Source organism: Pyrgilauda ruficollis, unplaced genomic scaffold (genome assembly GCF_017590135.1).
Source record: "Pyrgilauda ruficollis isolate IOZ18807 unplaced genomic scaffold, ASM1759013v1 scaffold6, whole genome shotgun sequence".
Taxonomy (NCBI): Eukaryota; Metazoa; Chordata; class Aves; order Passeriformes; family Passeridae; genus Pyrgilauda; species Pyrgilauda ruficollis.
This window is the reverse complement of record NW_024527710.1, coordinates 1481750-1504621: the sequence shown is the minus strand read 5'-3', so window position 1 is coordinate 1504621 and position 22872 is coordinate 1481750. Positions and strand designations below refer to the sequence as shown.

At 35.2% G+C, this 22872-nt stretch overlaps 1 protein-coding gene across 3 annotated transcripts in view; it reads right to left on the bottom strand.

Annotated features, from left to right (window-relative positions):
- DPYD (dihydropyrimidine dehydrogenase) overlaps positions 1 to 22872 on the bottom strand; it is a 335322-nt gene that overhangs the window by 286573 nt on the left and 25877 nt on the right. For all 3 annotated transcript variants that reach the window (XR_005956460.1, XM_041483444.1, XM_041483446.1), the window contains exon 3: positions 1811 to 1893. Coding sequence is in view for 2 of the 3 variants with exons in the window: in XM_041483444.1 (XP_041339378.1) it covers positions 1811 to 1893 (83 nt within the window). In the remaining variant the exon portion in view is untranslated. The remainder of the gene's footprint in view (positions 1 to 1810; positions 1894 to 22872) is intronic.

Here is a 22872-nt window from a genome sequence, read left to right as displayed (position 1 = left end):
TTTACACACATTTAGAAAAATATGTACACCTACATGCAGATGCCTCTTTAAATTAACATTTTGCATCTTTCATGTGGCACTGAAGTATGGTACAAAAACACACAACAGTATAAATTTACTGAGTCAGATATTTTCTTTATCTCAAAATAAAAAAGCAACTAAGGAAACAACCAACCATACAATACTGACTGCAATTAAGAGAATTCCAGCACTGCACAATACCTGTCCCTCTTCACAATCAATAACTATTTCTCAGAATGGCTTGTACACTAGCAGAAATAGCCAGGATACAAATGTATGAGATAGTAAAGTGCTTTTGCACAGCAAAGAATCACAAGAATCTTCTAAACAGGCTTTGTAACAGAAACATGATCTCTGAAATACCAAAGCTCCCCTTGCTAATCAATGTTGATCACCGAAGAGATGTCAGCTCCCAGCTTTTTAAAATATTATCCCTGCTGAGTCATGTACTGAAAAACATCACAAACCTGAACACTGTTACAGAACAGAAGCAACTTGAAATCCATTTGTTGGAAATACTAAAGGTAGCTTCATTTGCCAAAAATTCCCCAAACCTTTACTTTAAATCACTTTCCATTTGCTGACACTAGATGCAAGACTTATGTACACAGATGACTGACCACACTGAGAGAAAACCCTGAACGTATGACGCAACACAAGCATAAAGCAAAAATCACTATTAGAAAGGTGAATGCCATTACTTTTACAGTTATTTGCAGCACTGGTAGTTGAAATGTTCAGAATACTTGTAGGTAAGAATACCTTTTCAGTCAGTGTACATGAGACGACTTCATGAACGTAATTCATGCAAATCAAGTCATTCACACACATCCATAAATTTAAATGGATAACGGACACAGTCAAAGCAAATAGGTGTATTTAATTTTTTCAAGTAGATTCTTAGGGGGATTGTTGATTTTTCTTTTTTACTGCACTGGTTCAAGTGTAAGAAGTTACTCTGATATCAGGCAAATGAGATGAAGCACTATGTTTGCATCATTACATTTTACTATCCAATTTGAAAACCTTTAAAACTGAAGCTTATATAATTTTCTGATTCACAGATAATAGTATAAGTAACAACTTCCTTGTTATTTGGTGAGTTACTTTAGAAAACCTGTCTTCAATTCCACCACCTTTCTGCATAGTAATCACTCCCTTTTCCAGGCACTGCATCTGGCAGACTTTGGAGCCCTGTACCCAGACACTCGCAGTGCAAGTAAGGATGGCAGAAAATTAATCTTCTGACTAATTTTAACCTCCTCTAATAAGTATTAAGTGCAACAATATAATGATATTAAACAAAATATACATCTCTACAACACATAAAGAACCAGACAGATTCTTACATTCCATTATCAAAACCAAAATCACGTAATTTTGGTGATAAAATCAGAGTACACAGGAACTACATACATAAAAATCAAATTCAATTTAAAGCAAATACAGGTTTGTTCAGACACCATTGTACAATTGCTTTAACACTTACAGAATTTAGATGAACAATATTTTCATTCACTCACAGTTTAGTATAAATATAAAGCAAGGCACCCCTTAAGCATTTTAAATAACAAATTAAACATTTACATTTTTTACTGTGCAGTCAGGCTTAACATTTATGCAGCTTCAAAACCAAAGTACAGCCTCAAGGGAAGCCTCTCCACTGACAAATTAATACCTTAGAGAATAGAGCTGAATGGTGGCAATGAACTCATTTGTTCCCCCAATAATGAAGAATGACTCTTTCTTTACCACATCTGTGACTGTTGCTATGGTGACCCAGACTTACCTCATTGCTTCTCGAAGTGCTCCTCGCTCACTAAGAGTCGTGTGCTTGATGTCATCAAAATTATTTTCCAGTTTCTCACAGTTCTGCAACAAATGGACATATCCACGTAAGGCTCTTAAACAGTTCATTGTACAGGTATTAACAGTATTCAGCATCACGCAAAGAAAACTGATTTATATTATGTTACCTCAAATTATGCATTCTGTTTTAATTACATGGAAGTCATTAAAAAGACATTGAGAACTCAGAATTAAAGTAAACATGAATCTTATTATATGGTTGTCATGGAAATAATCTTATAAATTTTCCATAATGAAATTTATAGAATTTTTACTTTTTCATCTTTAATTTTTTTCATTTTTCTCTGTGCGGGGCTACAATGCTACTATAGCACACAAACAGGAGAACAGAAACCTAAATGAGCATTTTTATTATTATTAAAATAAAATTTATAAATTTTGTCCCAGTAAAACAGGCAGTGTTGTTGGAACAAACCAGTCATGTTGAATTCCTCTTTAATTTTTAAAAACATTACAGAAATTGAAAAACTTAATTGTTTACAGACACCTCAACTACAATGTTTCTTCCAGATTAGAGCTCACCAATATTTCTAAAAGTAATATGAAACCAACAATTTTGTCACAATAAATCAAGTAAAACTTTGATATATTCTGTAAATTATTACTAAATGTGTGACTGGTTCCATTACTTCAGAGCACTGATGCCTTTCTTCTGCTGCCACAAAGACAGTAAAATTGATTCAGAAGGTGCCGGCAAGTGCAGTAATTTGTGTCTGTACAAAGTGAGTCTGAAACACCAGCAAACAAGAATTCTCTAATCATCTGCATCTTCCACAGGATTTTTATATTCTCTTGAGGCTTCATCAATACAGGAGGCTTTTAGGTTACCCCTGTTCTACACAACAACTTTCTCCAATACCAAAAGTTACCTCTGGGAGGCATAATTTTGCCATATGGGTTTAAAAGAAACAAGTTCCAAGCAGAACAGCTCCTATTGCTAACAACCTCAAAGGCAGGATTGCCAGGCTCTATATGTAGCCATAATTTTAAAGAAATTACGGGTGCTATTATTTGGTCATATTGCTTTCACAGTATTTAATAAGTGAATTAATTTTTAAGATCACATCTTAAAACTAGTTATAATAAATACAATAAGAGTTACCTATTTTTTTTTCTTATTTGCATTGATTCTTTATTTTTATAATTACATTCAATTTGAGGCTACAAAATCATTACTGAAAAGGAAATTATTGGATTCTTATAAATGACCTAACAACATATTTTAGCTTGTCCAATTAACATTTAAACTATCATTATTTTTAGATAAGATTATAGACCTTTTAATACAAAGTTTTAATGCTTTAACAATACATTTATGAGCAGAAGAATTAACAGAGCTAAATATATTTGGATCTTTTGATATCTTTTTTCTCCTTTGTAAAAACGACGCGTGTCACAGTAAGCCTTGTCCCATAGTTATTGATTTGTTTGTTTGTTATAATACAATCAGTTGTCCTTTGCATAGCAAAATCATACCTGAAGAGTCAAAGGGATTGCAAAGGAAATATGGAAGCTCTACAACAAAGTATTCCATTAATCAGATCAGCATACACTGACCTTCAGCTCCAAGCACATACAGGCAGGCCTGTCATTTAAAATACATAAAATAAATCCAAATCAACAATACTAATTAATGAAGGATTGTCAGTTCATCAATACTAAGATGCAAGTACCCGTGCAAGCAAAATTAAACCTTCCATCCTCCAGGAAAATAGAAGCCAGAGGAAACATAATTTGGAATATTGCTCCAAGAACCAATGTTTTAACTACCCTGTGTCACTAGCACCCCACAACAGGTTCAAAAAATCTGAGCATCACAAAATTAATTCTTGACTTTGTGCTATAAAGCATGTAAAAATCCAAAGCACACAGATTTTTATCAAACACAACTAACTTGTCTCAAGATTGTACAAGCTAAAATAACTGGTTCTGTCCATATAGAAAATGCTGAAATAAGTTCAGTTGCTATTTGTCTATATAGACCATACTGTGTTAATTGGCTGAAGGACAACTAAGGTGGCCTATATCTAAAGAAAATGCTGTGATCATTTAGCCTTACACACAAAATACTCCATCTCAACTACACACACAATATAAAAATGACCAGATAACCCAGAACAAAAGAAAAGAAAAAAATAAAAAAAAAGGAAAATTACCGACTCAAAGAATAGATGCTGTACCAATTCACTTGGCAAGAAGATGAACTTACTTCTCCATTTCTGAGAACTGTTTCTGGACAGTATTTTTTCTCAGCTACTTTCAGCCAAACATCTGTCATGCAAGGTACAGTAGTTGGAGAGCAAACCGTAGAGTCATTAGAAAAAAATGAGCTAAAAACTGAGTCAGAAGCAAACTCAGGAAGGAGAATGATCTCATAGGACCATGTCATCAGTTACTGCATTTGTACTGAACAGGAGAGTAAGCAACTGCTGATCATACCCACTGCTTTTCCACTCACGCAAGCATGCTTGATCGTCTCAGAGGAAGGAGAAAAGGGTGTCTGAAATACCAAATAGAAGCGCAGCTACAGGTGCAAAGATGGCACTTCATGTGTCTGAGTGTCAGCTCGCATGCAATACCGTAGATCATCTGAAAGGACATCAGTTTCTGAAAAGGGCTTGAAATGAAATTGTAAGCATGAGAATACACTGAAGAATATGTCTGGAAAACATATTCCAAACTGAGGAAACTTCAGTAGACCATGACCAGAGTGAGTTTTACACTCTGAAGTATTAAATCAGTAGCAAAAACTGAGCTCCTTCTATTATCCATGCTACCAAATAATTCATATGTATAAGCATATTGCATACAACAGTGTATTTTGGCCCATAACATATCACAATACATTTAAGTCTAATGAGGAATTCAAGCCCAACATGTTTCATTTTCAGCAGCAGCTAAAGTAAAAGAATCAAAATGCAAGCAATGAAAAAACTGCCTTTGGTGGCTCACTGCCAAGTGATTTTTTGTTGGTATAGATACAGTCTAGAAGTTTTAACTCTCTGATTCAATAATTATATAGCAGACTATATGTTATCACTGTTGGCAGATCTATAGTTCTGCACGACACTAAATTAAATATCACCCTTGAGAAGTTTGGGAGGAAGAATAAGTACAGAGTTGCAATTAGGGACATGGTCATCTTAAGTCAAAATACCATTACATAGAAAAAAGCCACATAAGTCTAAATACTCCTTCTTACAGGATTCTAAGATAAATACTTGGAATTCTTTTAGTGTACTAAAAAGCAGGAGCAGGAAGTATTTCCATTTTACCTATAAATAAATGGCTTATTTATCATATGAGATCTTAAGCTTCATGGCAGCTAGTTAAAAATGGAGATGTGGACTGGATATTCACAACTATCTGTGTCATGACACACAGCAGACTGGTAAAATGTATAACCAGAAATGAGAAAGATGAATAATGAGTGTATGAAGATGAGGAAGAAGGAAGATTAATGAAAAAGTTGGAAAGCTTTTCCTCTCATAACCACAAAAATATGACTTTTCCCTGCTACAATTTATTTCTGTTAATAAAACAAACTGCATGCTTTCGGAGCAAAGACTATGTGCTCACAATTCTGTATTTTCAGATATTTTAAGTGACAAGTCCAAAGTACTCTGACACTGGTTGAAGAAACCATCTAGCTTAAGCAAGAATAGAAATAAAGAAACCCTCAAGGTTTTAAATAAAAACCTAGGCTATTCTGGCAAAAGTGAAGTCACACTCTTTAAAACCCATCTCTCAACATTCATCAGCTTAGCTTTCTTGCCTATGGTTTTGTCTTGGATGAAAAAGCCCTCTTTGTTGACTTATTGGAAAAGGAATTCTTCATTTAGCCCCTTGAGTCAAATGAAGAACCTGGCAGAAGTAGCTCAGCAACCAAGAGACTAGCACAGCAGTCTGCTGCCTGGTGTCACCACTGCGGATGTCCCTAAATGACAAAAGCACTGCTGCCTTTGCTCTGCCACAACAGGAGTAAGTGTCCGTCTTGGAAGACCGTAACTCAAATTTGCCCATTCTGAGACACAGTAGGGCTAAATATGACCCCACTGCCATTAAAATCAACCATAAATCTTCCAAGCATCAAAACAAGAGTGGAATCACACTAGGCCATATCCTGCTACTTTAAATCTATCTTGAAATTCTTCACAGAAGACTTTCAGAATTACAGATAATTTCTCTACACACATTTTGAGATAGTTAAGAAATAAAAATCTTTTGTACTGACAAGAGTGTAAGACCTATTCTAAGGCAGCCTGCACCACTGAAGTTGAGTAGATCTCTTATCCTTGTTGATACACTTCCAAATAAAAAGCCCTCCTTGAAATACCATCTCTCTTCTGTGAAAGAGGTTTTTAAGGTTAGTACTACAGTTGTTGAATTCTCAGAATTCATTGTTTCTGCATAGTTTTAGAACGTTTTCTTAGAAAGCCTGAGTACATCTCACACTTTTAATGCCAAACTGAGTATTAAACATAAGGAATGTTCAGCAATTAAAAGACAGAACAGCTCTCACCTATTCAGTTCAAATTTAGTATTACTACTATTGCTGAAACAAATTCATTTTTCCAATTTTCTTCTTTATAACCCATAAGAAAGGTTCCTAGAGTACGTTGTGTCAATTTCCTACTGTTTATGCAGACAAATTTAATTTATTAATTTATTAAGTGTATTTGTACCTAAATTTGAGTCCTTAAAATGAGACAACCTGGTCCAAATTCTGAAGGATTTACTAACTCACTCTGATATTTTAACTCATTATGTTTAAGGAGGTAGGTTCCAACAAGAGATTACCAAAACTGTTGAGGACCTACAAAATCTACTGTAAAGACCTACATCCAGGATAGATTCATCAGGAAGATTCCCAAATATTGGTCCAAAAGTCCTTCAAACTTCAAATTCTACGCATGCTACAAGGGTGACCACATCAGCTAGCACTTTTGAAAATGTTGGCCATATTGTACAAGTGACCTCCTTTAAAAAATAGTAACAAAAAAGCTAACTATTTTCAGGGGACTGTGTAAAAAAGTGTAGAATGCTGATTTTCACACTGATCTTCTTATTGATAGATATGAAGTGTTAACACAAATAATCACTTCTTCCAGAAATGTGAATTATTTCATCAGCAGAAAACTTCAGAAATAACAAACTTGTGGTTTATAAACCTAAAGCAACACTATAATAGTAATCCAAACTGTAATATATTGCTGCAAGGATAATTATTAAGGGAAAACACAGCTGACATTTTCTGATTTATGCACACAATCAGAGATGGAGTCCAAGGACTGTGACATAATTATCTTCATGCTAACAATTTTTGTAAATCTCTTGACAGAATTTTAGCTAATTTTAAAATGCCTTCTGAAGATTAGCACTTAAAACTGTTGGGGGAAATAGCACAATTTATTAGCAAGGGTATAATTGTAAACCTTCCAAATACTCATTGTGAATATCATTTAGACAGTAACTCCTGCTTTAGCAGCTGGTATATAAGACTCCAGTTTATGGAATCTTGAAACAACAGAGAGAGTAGAATCTAATTAAACAGGATTACATGCCAAAGAAAAATATTAAAAACAGACTAATAGTCAATTGTTATGAATTTGAAATAGCACATCTTCTTTTGATGTGAACTGTGCTTTATTTCAATGAAACCTAAATATTCTTAGCAGACTCCTCTCTTGATTTGGAACAGACTGTCTTTCTACACTGAAACAACACAAAAAGCTAAATGATTCCATTGATCATCTCTCAATGACTTAAGTTCCCATCTGCTATAGGGTGAAATGACTTACATATATTGCATTTATTCTAATGTTATTCAACAGCCAATAGCTGTATTCCATACAGGAAGCCTCCTGAAACTGTCTTCATACTGAGCAACTAAACAAAACTGATGCCATTTGCCAGAGGGCCTTACCTTAAGAGCAATCTTAAAAACTAAACACATAAAAGGACTGTTTGATCCTATCTGTAACATATTATCATCTCTGCAATGTGTGCTTATTAAATTCCTCCTTCTTATTTGCTGTGACTCATTCTCAAGCGGTTCTTTTTCCAAAAAGGGGGAAAGAACAGCTTTAAACTGCTAACTGACCAGTTCCTCACAAAGGAAAAATAGATCCTTTTAAAAAAATTTTAAAATACATACATATTCCTAATATCTGCAGAAAGTATATTGAGCCCGCAGGTATTTACATAATATTTGACTGCATGCCATTCATAATACATGAACATTTGTTATAACATTTTTTTCATTACGTGATACAGCCACATTGTCCAGACAAGCTCTTAGAAAAGTACAGATATTAGTACATCCAAAAAAGCAGAATTCCAACAGAAAACTAGCCTAAGTGTTAGTAATCAAATGAGAATCAATAGAAAAATCATTACATAGAATTGTGGGAGGCTTTAATCAATGCCTTATCAGCACAACCATGTTAATTTTCTCAGGTTTTTTTTAGCAGCATATTTAAGGCGCTAAAAATAGCACACATGCAAACACACTCAAAAACATGTATCACATTTTCTCCACAAACAGGAATATTTTGCTAATACAGGATTGATATCAGGAAATACTGACACATGTGCTGTTTTCTGAAACTGCAAGTGTGGAGTTTTAGTAATAATTATTACAGAAATACTACAGTTAAGGCAACTGTAATTTATTAAATGAAAGCAGACAATTTTGGATCTTTTTAACTATTCCCAGTTTAAAATATGGCACATTTAATCCTTAAAGACAGGTAATCATATAGAAGTTAATTACTTGTAAAACATAGTTAACACTCTAGTTTGCAATTTTACTGGGGCTGTGAAAGATGTTCAGTGCAGAGATGGCATTCTGCTAACTTCCTTTTCATGCTGTTTCACGCACAAATTTCAAGTGGCAAATTTATCACAGCCTTCATGCTCACATAAGGGTATGGTATCTTGCTTGAATTCAACCTGCTGTTGTCAGAGCAGATGCAGACACCACGTGTTTTGGCAATGGATAACACATCAGATAGTAGTGATACACGCAGGGTGAGAAAAAAATATTCTGAAAGGACCAAGCATGCAACACAAAAAATAGTAGACCAACGAACTCAAAAGAATAAAGATCTACAAAAGATATGCAAGAAACCAGAGGCACAGCTGGAAATAATAATGGAGCAGAGAACACAGGTGATGCCACTAACTAGACAGGACAATTTATAATGCTCCTTTCTCTTGTGACTCAGCTTTAAAAGACAGAAAAAAAAAACGTTCAGGGAGGAAAAAAAAAGGAAAATCTTTGCCTCCCACATTTCTCTTTCTCTTTGCAAAACAAACGTTAAACTTCATCAGCAGATGAATGAGAAGACTTGGCAACAAACTACTGGTCCCCCTGCATTTGAAGGGACAGTTGCAAGACTGCTTCCCTTTATGGGACAGGGTTCTGTAGCAGGGAACAATACACATCATGAATATCAAAAGCTTCATCTAAATACTGTTTCTTTTTTACTGTGGTTGTAGTCTTGCTTTTTCCTCTTGGAGAGCCTGGTATTCTCAACATGAATTTACAATCTAATTCTCTAAGAGCATTAAGTTTAAATAAAGAGACACAGGCTCTTCACAGAATTTCTAAATATACTATTTCTACTTGATAGTGAAAATATAACTAATGACTAAGAAAAAAAATTCCCAAATGCTATACTCCCTTCCCCTTCTATTACTTTCACATACCTCAACCCTGCTTACTCTTCCCCTGGGATTCTTTACTCTGCTTAGGTAAATATTCCCTTGACTCATTGAGATTAAATAAAATGAGACTATGCAGGTAAAGACCAGACTCATATTGAGAATTAACATTTACAGAGCTCATAACCTGGGAAAAAGGAAGAATCTTTAAAATGTAGGTAGAACTGTACTCCTACAGAACAGATTATGTTCTTGACCTTCAACAAAGACTATAAGGAAAAACACATCCAAAAGTCCTTTCTCTTTTAGAACCTAAATGATCAAGAATTTAAGGAATTAACCCCACGTATTTGAGAGTACTAACTTAGAGGATAGCTCTTATTTTCCATGCATAGCTAAAGAATTATCAAATATTAAAGTTTTAAAAAAAATTACATTTACAATGAAATGCCTAAACACCATCCTGAAACAGTAGGGTCCTGCCTTATGTAGTGAAATAAAAGCAAATTATATGTAACAAGCTTGCTTCCTCAGCCCAGGAGGCTCATCTCCTACATGGCACATTTTATTGTCCAACAGCAGTATTTTTTAGACAAGCCCCAACACAACATTTTCTTTCATTGTGCTGTTGCCTCAGTATTTAAAAAAAGTAAATAAATTTTTTCCCAACCAGCTCTGCAGAAGCTAATCTGCTTCAGCTATTTCTCATGGTTTCGCATAAGATTCTTGCCAAAAAAAGTTGGGTTTGGGAGGGGTAGAGTTAATTTTCTTCATAGCAGCTGCTCTGGGGCTGTGTTTTGGGTTTGTGCTGAAAACAGTGTTGATAACACAGGGACGTTTTAGCTATTGCTGAGCAGCACTTACTCAGCATCAAGACCCCAAGCGAGGAGGCTGGGAGTGCACAAGGAATTGAGGAGGGACACAGCCAGAACAGGTGACCCCAACTGACCACAGGCATATCCCAGACCATATGGAGTCATGCTGAGCACAAAAAGCTGGGGGAAAAAGAAGGAGGGAGGTCCAGAGTGGTTAGTCTCTGCAATATGGTTTAGTGGGCATGGCAGTATGTAGCTGAAGGTTGGAGTTGATCATCTTGGAGGTCTTTTCCAACTACAATGACTCTGTGATGGTGTTTTTCTTCCCAAGCCCCCGTTATGTGCAATGGAGCCTGGCTTTCCTGAAGGTGGCTTAACACCTGCTTGCCGCAGGAAGTACTGAATGAATTCCATGCTTTGCTTGCATGTGCAGCTTTTGCTTTACCTACTAAACTATGTCTCAACCCAGAAGTTTTCTCACTGGTACCCTTCTGACTGTCTCCCCCATCCCACTGGGGGGTGAGCAAGTGGCTGTGGTGCTCAATTGCCACCTGGGGTTAAACCACAACAGCGAGGTCATACCAAGGTCCTTGTCTCCTAATCTTACAGATCATGTCTTAGATCGTGTCTTTCTACTGCCAGTAATAGAAGCACGTGCACCACCGCTTCCACCTACTGCTTACTAAATTGTGTGCTCCTAATTCTCTCCAACAGCTAAAAGACTTGCATAAAATAGTATTTAATATGAGTTTATAGAAGAGAAATTAAAGCCTATTTTCTTTTCTGAAGATATGTGATTTGTCAACTCACTTATATATCTTCTCATATATATCTCTATATATCTAAGTGTCTCCTGTCACCTACAGTTACTTCTGAGTTAACATATGAGTTAACATACAGTTAAAAACATTAGAGCTGAGGTAACATTTTGTTGGGTAGTTGCATATGGTGTCCATTGTTCACAAATGAACTTAATTTTTTTTAGTATTATTATTGTTTAATAATTACTTAATTACCTGTCTAGTAGAAGGAGTGGGGAAAATCCCATCCTCTGTTTGCTGGGCTTAGGAGAAGAAAACAGCAACATGTGAAATAGTTCAGTGTTATGACTGAAGCAATTCCACAAAAAATATTACTAAGATATCATCAGGTACCTGACCAGGTGAATTATCCAGAGAAGAGTATATACACTTATATTCTGGGTTACTGTGTTATCTAAATTTAGCATCAGTATCACGTTGCTACTTAAGTAGCAATGAGAGAAAGCAAAATATGAAACTGAGACTAAATTTCCTCAGAGAAATAATTTGAAATATTCAATTCACTTGAGAAGTGTCTATCCAAGTCAAAGAAATAAGGACTAGAAAAAAGGCTACAGACAGTAAAATACAACCCTTGTATCAAGATCTTGGTGCAGTTCAGTTACATGCTGGCATTGTGTTTCAGATTTTCCATCACTATCATAGCTTATGAAAACCTGAATAATAAAAATATTAATATTAAAATAATAATAATAATAATAATAATAATAATAATAATAATAATAATAATAACAATAATAATAATAAATCTGAAGTTAATTTACAAAGTATGGACACCATATGCAAACACCCAACAAAATGTTACCTCAGCTCTTATGTTAACTATGTTAACTCAGAAGTAACTGTAGGTGACAGGAGACATGCCAGGAGAAGATACATAAGTGGGTTGACAAATCAGAAATCTTCAGAAAAACAAAACAGGCTGTAATTTCTCTTCTGTTTCCATTTTCTTTGAGATTCAAAAGACATGTGCTGAGATGTCCAGAAAAGCCAAGTATTTAAGCACATTTTATATTAATTGCCATCTAAAATAGCTAAATCAGCTATTCTGATTTAGAATTTTCTAAAATCTTCTGTTTTCAAAATACCATATAGAAAAAAGATCCTGCAAAAACTACTGTAATTACATGCATCCCTTACTGTGCTTAGCAATGATTGGTATCTCAAACCATATTGCAAAAGATACAGTCACACAGCGACCTCAGACTCTGTAATACACACAGAGTCAGGAAAAACAAATGGAAGTGCAAAATAAAAAAAGGAAAGCATGAATAAGAATGCAGAAAGACTCACAAAGCTGTTTAATAGTCAACACAACTACTTATTTTTAATTATCATGCATCAAACCAAGTTAGTCAAAACAAAAGCTTACACTCACTGCTAAGAAGGCGGAAAGTTAAGTCTTGGTGGGGATGGTTTGGGAAAGAAACAATCAAGTAGGACACTACAAACACTTTAAATGCTTTTTCCCCTCTCAAAAAAAAAAAAAAAATCAGAAAATCAGAGGTATGAGGCTATTGCAATGGTTGGAGATCCTATGAACTTATCACCATCTGTTGTGCCATCTATTTACAGACACACAGACATAATCAAAAATTAGGGAAAACTGCTCAAGTGCAATCTTCTTTGAAGATACCATGCATGTTTAACAAGCTTTAGAATCTTCCAAAAGAAATGTAAGAAAATAAGTAGTATTGATTTATTTTCTGTAAAAATTACATGAAAAATAACTTTCCTATACACAGAAATGAACAGGGATTATGTGTAGCTACATCTTTCAGCAAGGCATTCAAAAGAGCATTAAGAGAATGCTGCTGTAATGCTGCTTGTTTATTCACATGTGGCTTGAGAATAGCATCTAGGATAAATATATTGCCTCAGGTCTCAGTTCCATTTACTGTGTTAGAGAGAAGAGCACTAACTACTCAATACCTGACTATGGCACTATGCACTCTTCTGGTTCTGTATCTCATTTACTGTCTTCTTTGTAAGGTTTTTACTTCTTTGGAAGCTTTCATGTCTCAGTCTGAATAGTTTGCTTCTCCCAAAATCTTCTGGCCTGCCTTCAGACAGCTCAGGCAGCAGTATTCTCCTTGTTAGTCTCTTGAAAATCGCTATGTTCAAGCTGAGGTGAACAATACTAACATGCCCCAAAGCATCAGCCAAGCAGCTTCCCAGCAATTCCCAAGCAATCAAGGCCATACAGAGCCAAGATACACCAGAAGAGAGCTGCAATGCAAGACTCCTAGATTTGAATTTGGCTTAGGACTGTTTGGAGGAATCTAATTCAGGTCACACAGAAAGTGCTCAAGACATTTGGGCCAGGTAGCACAGCTCCTGAGCTAATTAAATCGGTCTCTCAGCCAGGCTGGCCCTGGCACAGAATTTTCCTCGCATTGCTATGCTATTCAAGCCTATAAGTGGCTCCAGCTATTGCAGATGAAGGCCCTTTAGTTCCCTGAACACTGCACAGGACAGACCTGCCCCTGCTTATCATGTTTAACTTGGAGAATATGAACAACCCACTCCCTCTGTGCAACCAGTGCTTGACCTAACACCCTTGGTATAATCACCCACATTTTTTCAATAAAATGCAATAACCTAGTTTTGAAAATGCTATTTCCAAACAGAAAGATTGAATAATTTCTAAACAACACTGAAATTCTTACTTTAAATTATTTTTACTCTCTGGGAAACATATTGGACTTATTAATCAGTCCCCAGCTCATGGGTGTCACTGCTACTATTGCATATGTGCAAACAGAGTAATAGGAATGAACAGGATGATACAAATTAAAAAGAAACAAAAATCATCATTCTTTTAACATCATTACCAAATTTCTCCCTTTTCTTCTTGAAGTCATTTTTATCTCTAATTTTTAATTCTTATTGCTATGCAGCAGGCTCCCTGCTCCCCTTGTGTATAAACTGTTTGAGCTTTCAATTTTTAATTTTTCTTCAATAATGCCCTATCTTTTCTATTCTTTTTTTTTTCATAACTTGGTTTTTGGTTTTTTTTTCTCTCCCGCTCTTATTTCCTCATGCTTGTTTACTTTTTCTCTCCAGTCCTTACTAATTATTTCATGTCTCTTGGTCGTTTAATTATGTTTCATGGCTTTTCCTTTCTTACATTTTTATATTGCATTCCTTTATTCCACTCCTGCAGCTCTCTGATTTCTATGTGCTTGCTTAACTATTACCCAAATGGCTCCAAGCAGGACACAGTCAAACTGAAGAATAAATAAATTAAAAGAAAAATACTATCTGTGGCCATGCGGTGTTGCCTAGCAACACCCTGTACCTCTCCACAGCTTTTCTAGAGCCCTGGTGGCAACAGAGCTTTTCAGACTTATTGCTACAAAGATATGCAAGATCCTTCTCACATTGTTTGGCCATTCACTGACAAATAAATGCGGAGGAAAACAAATGAAAAAGAATAACTCCAGAGAAAGCATCAGCAACAGCACAAGAAACGGCCACCTCCTCTGATGCACATGGCCCTCAGGCCTCTAATGGACTCTGTAAAACACGTGCAACTTTTATGCTATTGCTGTTCACCAATACCACTACTGTTACAATCTTTGAGAAACAGAATGTAAACAAAATGTAAATTGCTTTTAATGTAGCAATTAAAATGTGCTAAATTCAACCAACTCTTATATAGCTACTGTGGATGCATTAGTGGCTGAGATTCACTGGCCTCCTCTGAAAGCTTTGCACTGAAAAAAAAAAAAAGATAGCCTGCCAATTGTATAGGGTAGGAAAAAGGGTCCAAGCATGGTCAAAAATGAAGTGGAATTATAAGGAAAGAGAAGTTTGTCCCCAGAAGTTATAGATTCAATATTAAAAGATTTTCAATATTTATTACTTCTAATTACTTCAGATGTGACAGAAGTGAGAGGAAAGTGAATTCTCACCCTAACACTTCTCTTTAAAATGCAAGTTTACGGGCTCTGTCTTCAAAAGTTAGAAACAAATGCTTATTAAGTCCACACTTCTCAAAGTATTGATGATTCACCATGAGCTACACTGAGTTACAAAGATACTAAAGCTAGTTTTATCAACCGTCCTTTTTTTTTTGTTCCACAGCAGTGAAAGACTTCTTTCACCAACCACCTCTGAGAAAGAAAGTGGATGAAATTATACTCATGCAAGGGACTAAAACTTTAAGACTATTTTGAGTCTTGGAAGAGGAGTCAAAAACTGAAAATGCTAATACAAAAGGTAACTACATAATTTAACTAAGGACAAACCTACAATGAAGCCCCACAAAATGATGAAAACGTTAACACTATTTCTGAAGGACATCAAAAATCAGCATTCTTGCTTGGAAATTTTATATATAGCTAAATCAGCATCAAAGCAATTTCATGTCTGTATAGCACTTGTACAGGCAGCAAGTGAAAAGAAAGCATATCAGAGAGCACATACCTTAAAAAGATATTTAACAGCATTAATCTACATCTATCAGCTACAACTTGTTACTTAGTAAAGACAGGCTGCAAATGATACACACAAATAAGCAAAGGACAGAAACTAACATTCAGGTACACAATTAACCTCATTCCCCAAGTAATGTTCGTAAAAATAGAAGCTGAACTAAGGCACATAGAGTTGGCTAGAGAACACAGAAGAACCCATAGGATCATATAGACCAAAAAGCAAACACAGGCTTTGCACAGTCAGGCACTTAAATTGAAAATGCCCAAAAAAGCTTTCAAAACTTTATTTAGCTAATGCACATACATGCAGCAAACCCAGTTTTAATTACACAGTCAGATGCTATTTTACATAGAAGTGTTTCATGACTTAGAAAACACAACAGAGAGAGCACACCTAATCATTAGCCTTTCAACATTTGGGCTCAGTGTGCAGCCTTGTTTACTGGCCATTAACCAGATCCTTACTTGAAGGCAGACCCATTTTTCCCCATGAACATTTCAATGACACTCACTACGTATCTGATGTGATCTGAAAGCAATTTATTCTACATAACCCCCACAGTCCAAAACATTAAAGCATACAGGAGACTAGAAGTGACAACCTGGACAATCACAGTTAACCTCTTGCTTTCACATTCAATTCACATTCAGATTTTCTTACCAGTTCATGCAACCATCACCCTCTGATCAGCTGGTATTTCTAAATCCTCTTCTTGCTTAATTCCAGACATTAGGCTCCTAGTCATTCTCATTCTCAGCCCTTGGCTGTACAGCCTCCTAATTGCACTATTAAATTTATTCTTATCTTTTTTATTCTAAACTTCAGTGTCACACAGTTCTTTATGATGTTCTAGTTCCTTCTGTATTGACAGTGCCTGTCGACTTTCTTGTAACATGCTCCTAATATTTATGTCAAGCTCATTAATGAAAACATTAAATGTTATGAATCTGAAGACTGATCCTTCAAAAAGCTCTGCTAAAAGCCCAGCAGATCTTTAAGCACTTCTCTCTCTCATTTCCCCTCCAGCCAGTTCCTTATCCATGCTACTATTCTAATCTAAGCAGATAACACTTCACTTTTAACTGGCAAAAAATCAAACCCAAACCCCTTGTTAGTGTGTCACGATTTATCCCTAAGAATAAAGCCCAATATGCCTTGTTCTATCTTCCATTTCCCTTAATGCATTTAATAAATCTCTGCTTAAAATTTTGTTTTCAAAGTTTTGCATTCTGCCAATATGAGACTAACAGAGTGAGAGTTGCCCATCAGTTCTCTATCTTTTAACTCACAAAAACAGCATTGCCTATTCTTTAATCAAGAACTTGCTCTACTACAAAGCTTGTAATTTCAGATGTCAATTTTTCTGCAATACTTTTATGGATGTTCTGTTCCTTTGACTTCAAACATAAAACACTCCAAGTTTTCCTTCTGGCCTGTCTGGTATAATTTCCACTTCTGCACTTTTCTGCCCATTTAGCCACCTCTTGCTGTATTCCCATTTCACTGAAAGTAGGACAACAATTACAAAGACTTCAGACAATACCTAAAATGCTTAATCCTATCTTCGCACTGACTTTGCTTGTTCTTTTACTTTTTAGTTTAAATAGCTTAAGAATCTTCTACTATTTGTTTTATATAGCTGAATAACCTTTTACTATTTGTTTTAATTTCTTTCACCCAGAGTGACTCAACTTGACTTTTGAAAGTTCTCATTTTTTCCTCTGTATTTCCTGCTTTGCCAATCAAACCCATTTGTTTCAACTCCCTACAGGTAATCCTCATAGTCTTAACTTTTTGAAGCTGTTTTACAGTTCAGTGTGAAACTATTCTTCACAAATTGGGATTCAAATTCCAAATAAATTTTGTGTAATTCAAATACTAATAATCTTCTCAAAATTAATGTCTTTGAACTGTTTATCTTATTCTATAGATTTTATATTGAACTGATTTTTTTAAAAAATTATGAAAATTATATTCTGCATTTATGCTATGACTTCATCCATTTTTTAAAGGGATAAAGTCCATTCTGATTCATAACAGAACTGATAAGATTGGTACGAGTTGATACTGTTTTTTAAAATTCTGCATTAGTGTTTCTGATTAAATGACTGTTACTAACAAAGTTTGTCAGTTATCACATCAAAGAATACTTGGACGCTACCTTATTAGGATCTGAGGTTTACAGGATGCATTTAAAAAGTCAAAGTGTCTTACAATCAATGTCTTACCTCTGTAATAGATTACAATCAATTCCAAGTGCAGAAAGTGGTGAGGGTAAAAGAATGAGGATGGTGAACTTCAGAAAATATAATTTCTGGTATGTCTCCTGAGAGTTATACTGATCAGTAAAGGAAAGCAAGAGAAAGGGCAAACCTACAGAACTTCACAAAAGGGAACTATTCCTAAGCAAAGCAAATAAAAAGAAAAAAACCCAAACCTCACAAAACCACAAACAAAACAAACAGGAAACAAACAAAACTCACCCAAAATAGTGTTTTTAGCACACCTTTATGATCACACCATGCCTCCCCCCAATGGCCTGGGAATCAAAATCATAAAAGCAGGGAAACTGACACATACCTAGAGCAGATAAATTTCTAAGTATAAATGAACTGCATAAACACTGTGGGAATAAAAGCAGAAAGTGATGCAAATTTAAGTTTAAAAGGAGAAAAATGTAAAATGATAGTAAGAAAACTGTTCTATATACATGAGAAGCCAGAAAAAAAATGAAGAGAAGTACAGATTATGTACAACAGAGCAAATAAGTGATGCAGAATCAACAGCTCTCACTGCTCTCTTCATGAAGAGAGCACGGTATAGCCATAACTACAACTAAAAAAATATATTTTCAGCAAGAACATAGGATTGCAGGCTTGAGCATGGAAAAAAAAGAATAATTTATACTTTTTAATCAGACTGATTCAGCTCATGTATCACTGAGTCACTGAGGAGCTAACTGAAGCAATGCATGGAGCACTATCAATTGCACCCACTAGAAGGCTTGTGGTTCCAAAAGGTCAGAAGAGACAGACATAATTCTTGCCTTTACAGAGGGGGATTGAGGGGAGGGGAAACAAAAGGAAAAAAAAAAAGAAAAAAAATGGTGAAAACAGAAATCATACCCCCAGGTAGAGAAAATGGAGTACATACATTAAAATGTACGTTGTGATATAAAAAGTGCCATCATGGCCATGTAAAACTGGCCAAGAATAGCGGGCAGAGTAGATGTGGCAAATCTGAAATAAACTTCTTCCCCCCAATTATTCCACAGCACATTTTCATAAGCTAACTAAAAGTGTAGACTAGACTAAAAAAATATCCAGTGAGTGTGCAACTAACTGAAAAACAACTAGGTTGTTTTGGTTTCTATCACCAAAAAACAACCCGAATCAAGATGGTTCATAATTCACCCAACACCTCAGTGACTTGGTTAATTGGAAAAAATTAATGCACTAATGGTTTCTACTGTCATAATGTTTGGTGGAATAAGGGAAACAGGGAACAAAAGGTATTAAACATTTCAAAAGGCAAGAAGAGAACTTCAAAATCAAACCAAACTAATGGGTCAGAATTTGGGCCATAAATACAAGATAATTCAACACTCTTGCAGAAGGAACAGCACATGTCTGATGGCCTTCACTATAGAAAAGGTAAATCTAGTACAGGAAAGAGCAATCTTGTTTTCAGCATAGGCACTATCTTACAAAAGAAAAAAAAAAAAGTGGGAGTAGAAGGTCTGAAGAAAGATAAGCTAGTCTTGATATTTTTTCTGTTTTCCAAAAAAAAAAACCAGCATAAGAAGGCACCTTTATCTCCATCCAGTAACCACAGGAAAGTATATTGAATTCTACATCTGAAAGAATATAATACTAAGCAGAAGTTGAAAGTTGACAGTGAAGATGGTTTCTGATCCTATCCCTACTCTGATTTGCTCAGCTTTAATGAAGGGGAAAGAATTGGACTTACCTAGAATTCAGCACTTTAAGCAGATAACCATTTTTCATTTTGTCATATAATTAAGTGCAAAGCTAAACAATTTGCAGTTCTTCAATTGAAACACTTCAGTTTTGAAATAGTTAAGATCAGAAATATACCTGGAACTAAATGCTGCTCACAAAAAGGTGAATGCTTCTCTATAGAAGAGGAAATCATCCAACATCAAATAAGTGGAACACCAAACCTGAAGAACTCTGAACAGCAGCAGTTAAAAGGTTGGAGGTGGTTTTGCACAGCACTCCAGATGAGCCACAGGGTAAGAAGGAACCTTCTGCACAGTACTAAGAAAGTGTCTGGCACAACTTGCCATCACCCAGTATTTGCAATTTAATACATAGAAAATGTGCATAAAATCACTATTTTGTTGCATCCAGGCAAGTTAGGAGCTATTGAGATATTCTAATGAAAACACCTTAAGATATTGAAACTAATATAAAACATCAAATGCAAGGAAATTCATAATATGCATTTCTTAGAGCCAGTATATATGATATCATATATAAACATGTAAACCACTTTATTCCAGTGAAAGGGTTATAAATGCCAGCATATGCTATCGATAAGAGAAAATGCAGAGTAATTAGTTAATCTAAAAAATGCATGAGTAGGAATTTGACTGCTAAATGATTAAACTGGTACATTTTAAAATGCGTATTAATATTTAATTATTGACACTATGAGAAAAGAGAAAATCTCTTGATGTTACTTCTCAGCTCTTTCTGATACTCAGCAACACATGTATTATTCATATGAATAGTTTGTGCATATACAGTCAATCACTAGTTAAATAAAAGAATCATTCTCAAATTCCCTAATCACCTCAATAGATCCTAACGCAATATTTTCCACATTTGGGAATCACAGCGTTTTATTTAAGAAATCAGTCTGGCCATGATGAATACAGCACAGCTCGAGCAGACATCAGTTCAAAGAATCAGATGTCAAAGTGCTCCCTCTAATGTCCCTTAATCATCACACCAATTAGTGGTTGAATAGTGATGTGATTAAAGAGACTGCTGCTATCCTATACCTATTCAGACTAGTAGAATTCTACATATGTTCTACCAATTAATGTTTGAATAGAGCAGCGATTAGAGAGACATCTGCCATTGTATACCCATTCAGAAAAGAGCTAAACTTGCATATTCATATGCAATGAAGACAAAAATAAATATTTGCAAAGGTAAACTATACGTTTAGATTATAAATATAATTGAGTTGATTTCCTTTAATGAGTGTTCTCTATTTTACAATATTTGGGATTATTTTTTTATTTATAAATATAGAATCTTTCATCAATACATGTCTAGAAATGGACAAATTATTTACTGGAAAAGCAGTTATTCACTAAGGTTCCTGATCTCAGGCCTTCGGTGTGTTGGGTTTTATATCTACTTGTTTGCAATTTGCACTATTTCTGCTTCAATCCATCAGTTATTTGTGAAATGCTAACTTGATTATTCTGTAATCAGGATACATTATTAGGCACAAAAAACGTGAACTTTTTCCACCTCACTGGAAGGCAATACTTAGAGTAACACACTGATTGTAGCTGAGAAAGATCATCTTGTTTACAGATTTTTCTCTGCAAGCCTGGACACTGGTACATCAAGAGGTACTTACATACCTTGTTTTAAAGAATTTCTTTAAACAGATATTTACATATAGCAGTGACAGCCACAGAAATACTATCAAAGTGAAAAGCAGTTAGAAGTTCTAGCAAGCTATTATTACCACTTTTTTAAAGGAGTAGCCTTGTCCTCTGAACTTAAAGAGCAACATGAGCTGTTATATCTTGCAATGAATTGCAGATCTCAGGCTCCATCATTAGCACAAAATGATCTGGTAGTTGCAACTTAATGTTGCACAGAAAAAGACAAGGTGAAGAATTTGGTTTTCTCTAATGGCTGGAAAGAATTAGAGTACAGTTAAAGTCTCTTTCCCAAAGTGAGCCCTTGCCAAAATGAAAAAAAAAAAAAAAATCAAAAAGAGGTGAGCATCAAAATTATTTTGTTCAGAGGCTCTTTTTGCACATGCTGATCAGGCTTAGCACATGTAAGGACAAAGAACAATGCTAATACTGCCAGAAAATCAATACTGTTACAGGCTATGGCAATTAGCTACAAACCAATTTAAACCCCATTTCCTTTTCACCTTCTTGTCCTGTTGAAATACTTCCAGCATTTCCATCTGGAGCAAATGTTATAATTATTTCTAAACGCAGAAACTGAACCAAGTCTGTATACATAGGTGGATCTATATCAGCTTCTCACCTGTCCTTAGCAGGTATCTACAAGATTTCATTATCAAAAAGAAGGCTGGACTAGAATATCCCTCTGAATTATCCAGTGACAAGTCAATTTATAAAACTTGTGGAACTGAATTTCATTTAAATTACAAACCTGCACATGTACAAGATCGAACAAAACTTGTCCTATAATGCTTAGAAACCCTACTCATAAAGCAAGGAAATCAGTGTGGTGGGTGCAATGCAAATGCACACAGTGTGTGCCCCCCTAGTTGGTGACCTAAATGTAGGTAAGCACAAAATACACAGAGAGATGGAATTATAAAGACTTAGAAACCACAAATAAAAATATTAATTCGAAGTCTAAACAACCCTGAACTGCGTAGGAAAGACCTGAAATCAAAGCAAATCCTCGCCGTTTCACAGTTGACCCCTTTGCTTTTGTTCTATCTGTAAATTGATGATCTAATGTGATCTAAATTTTGCACCCTTCTTTAATGCTCACTATTAGAACAGCTATTTCAAAACTCTTCTAATTATTTCTGGACAACAGAAATCTTTGTTCCCCCAGATAACTAGAGGCATGTGTTTATATCCCTTTTCAGCATGACTCATAAGAAATAAGAGTGTTAATGCTTAGGTCTAGCACTGTTACTGAAGGTGACACAGCAATAAAAAGTTTTCCTACTCTGATACATGTCTCTGAGTTAAAATTTCACAAGGAAAGCTGATTAATCTTGCACCTAAAGCTATAAATAATATAATTTTTGCAGCAACACTTGGTTGCTAACATAGTAAATAAACAATAGCACTCACTGAAAGCATAATTGAACCTTCCTTTAGGAGGATACTTTTCCAATGCTGAGGAAAGATATTGACATTCTGTTTCCACTTCAGAACTCAGTAAATGGGCAACCCAAAGTGTCTCAGAGCAGGCTAGGAGTTAAAATTTCACTTGTGTAATTATTCTGAAGAAATATGTAAGTCT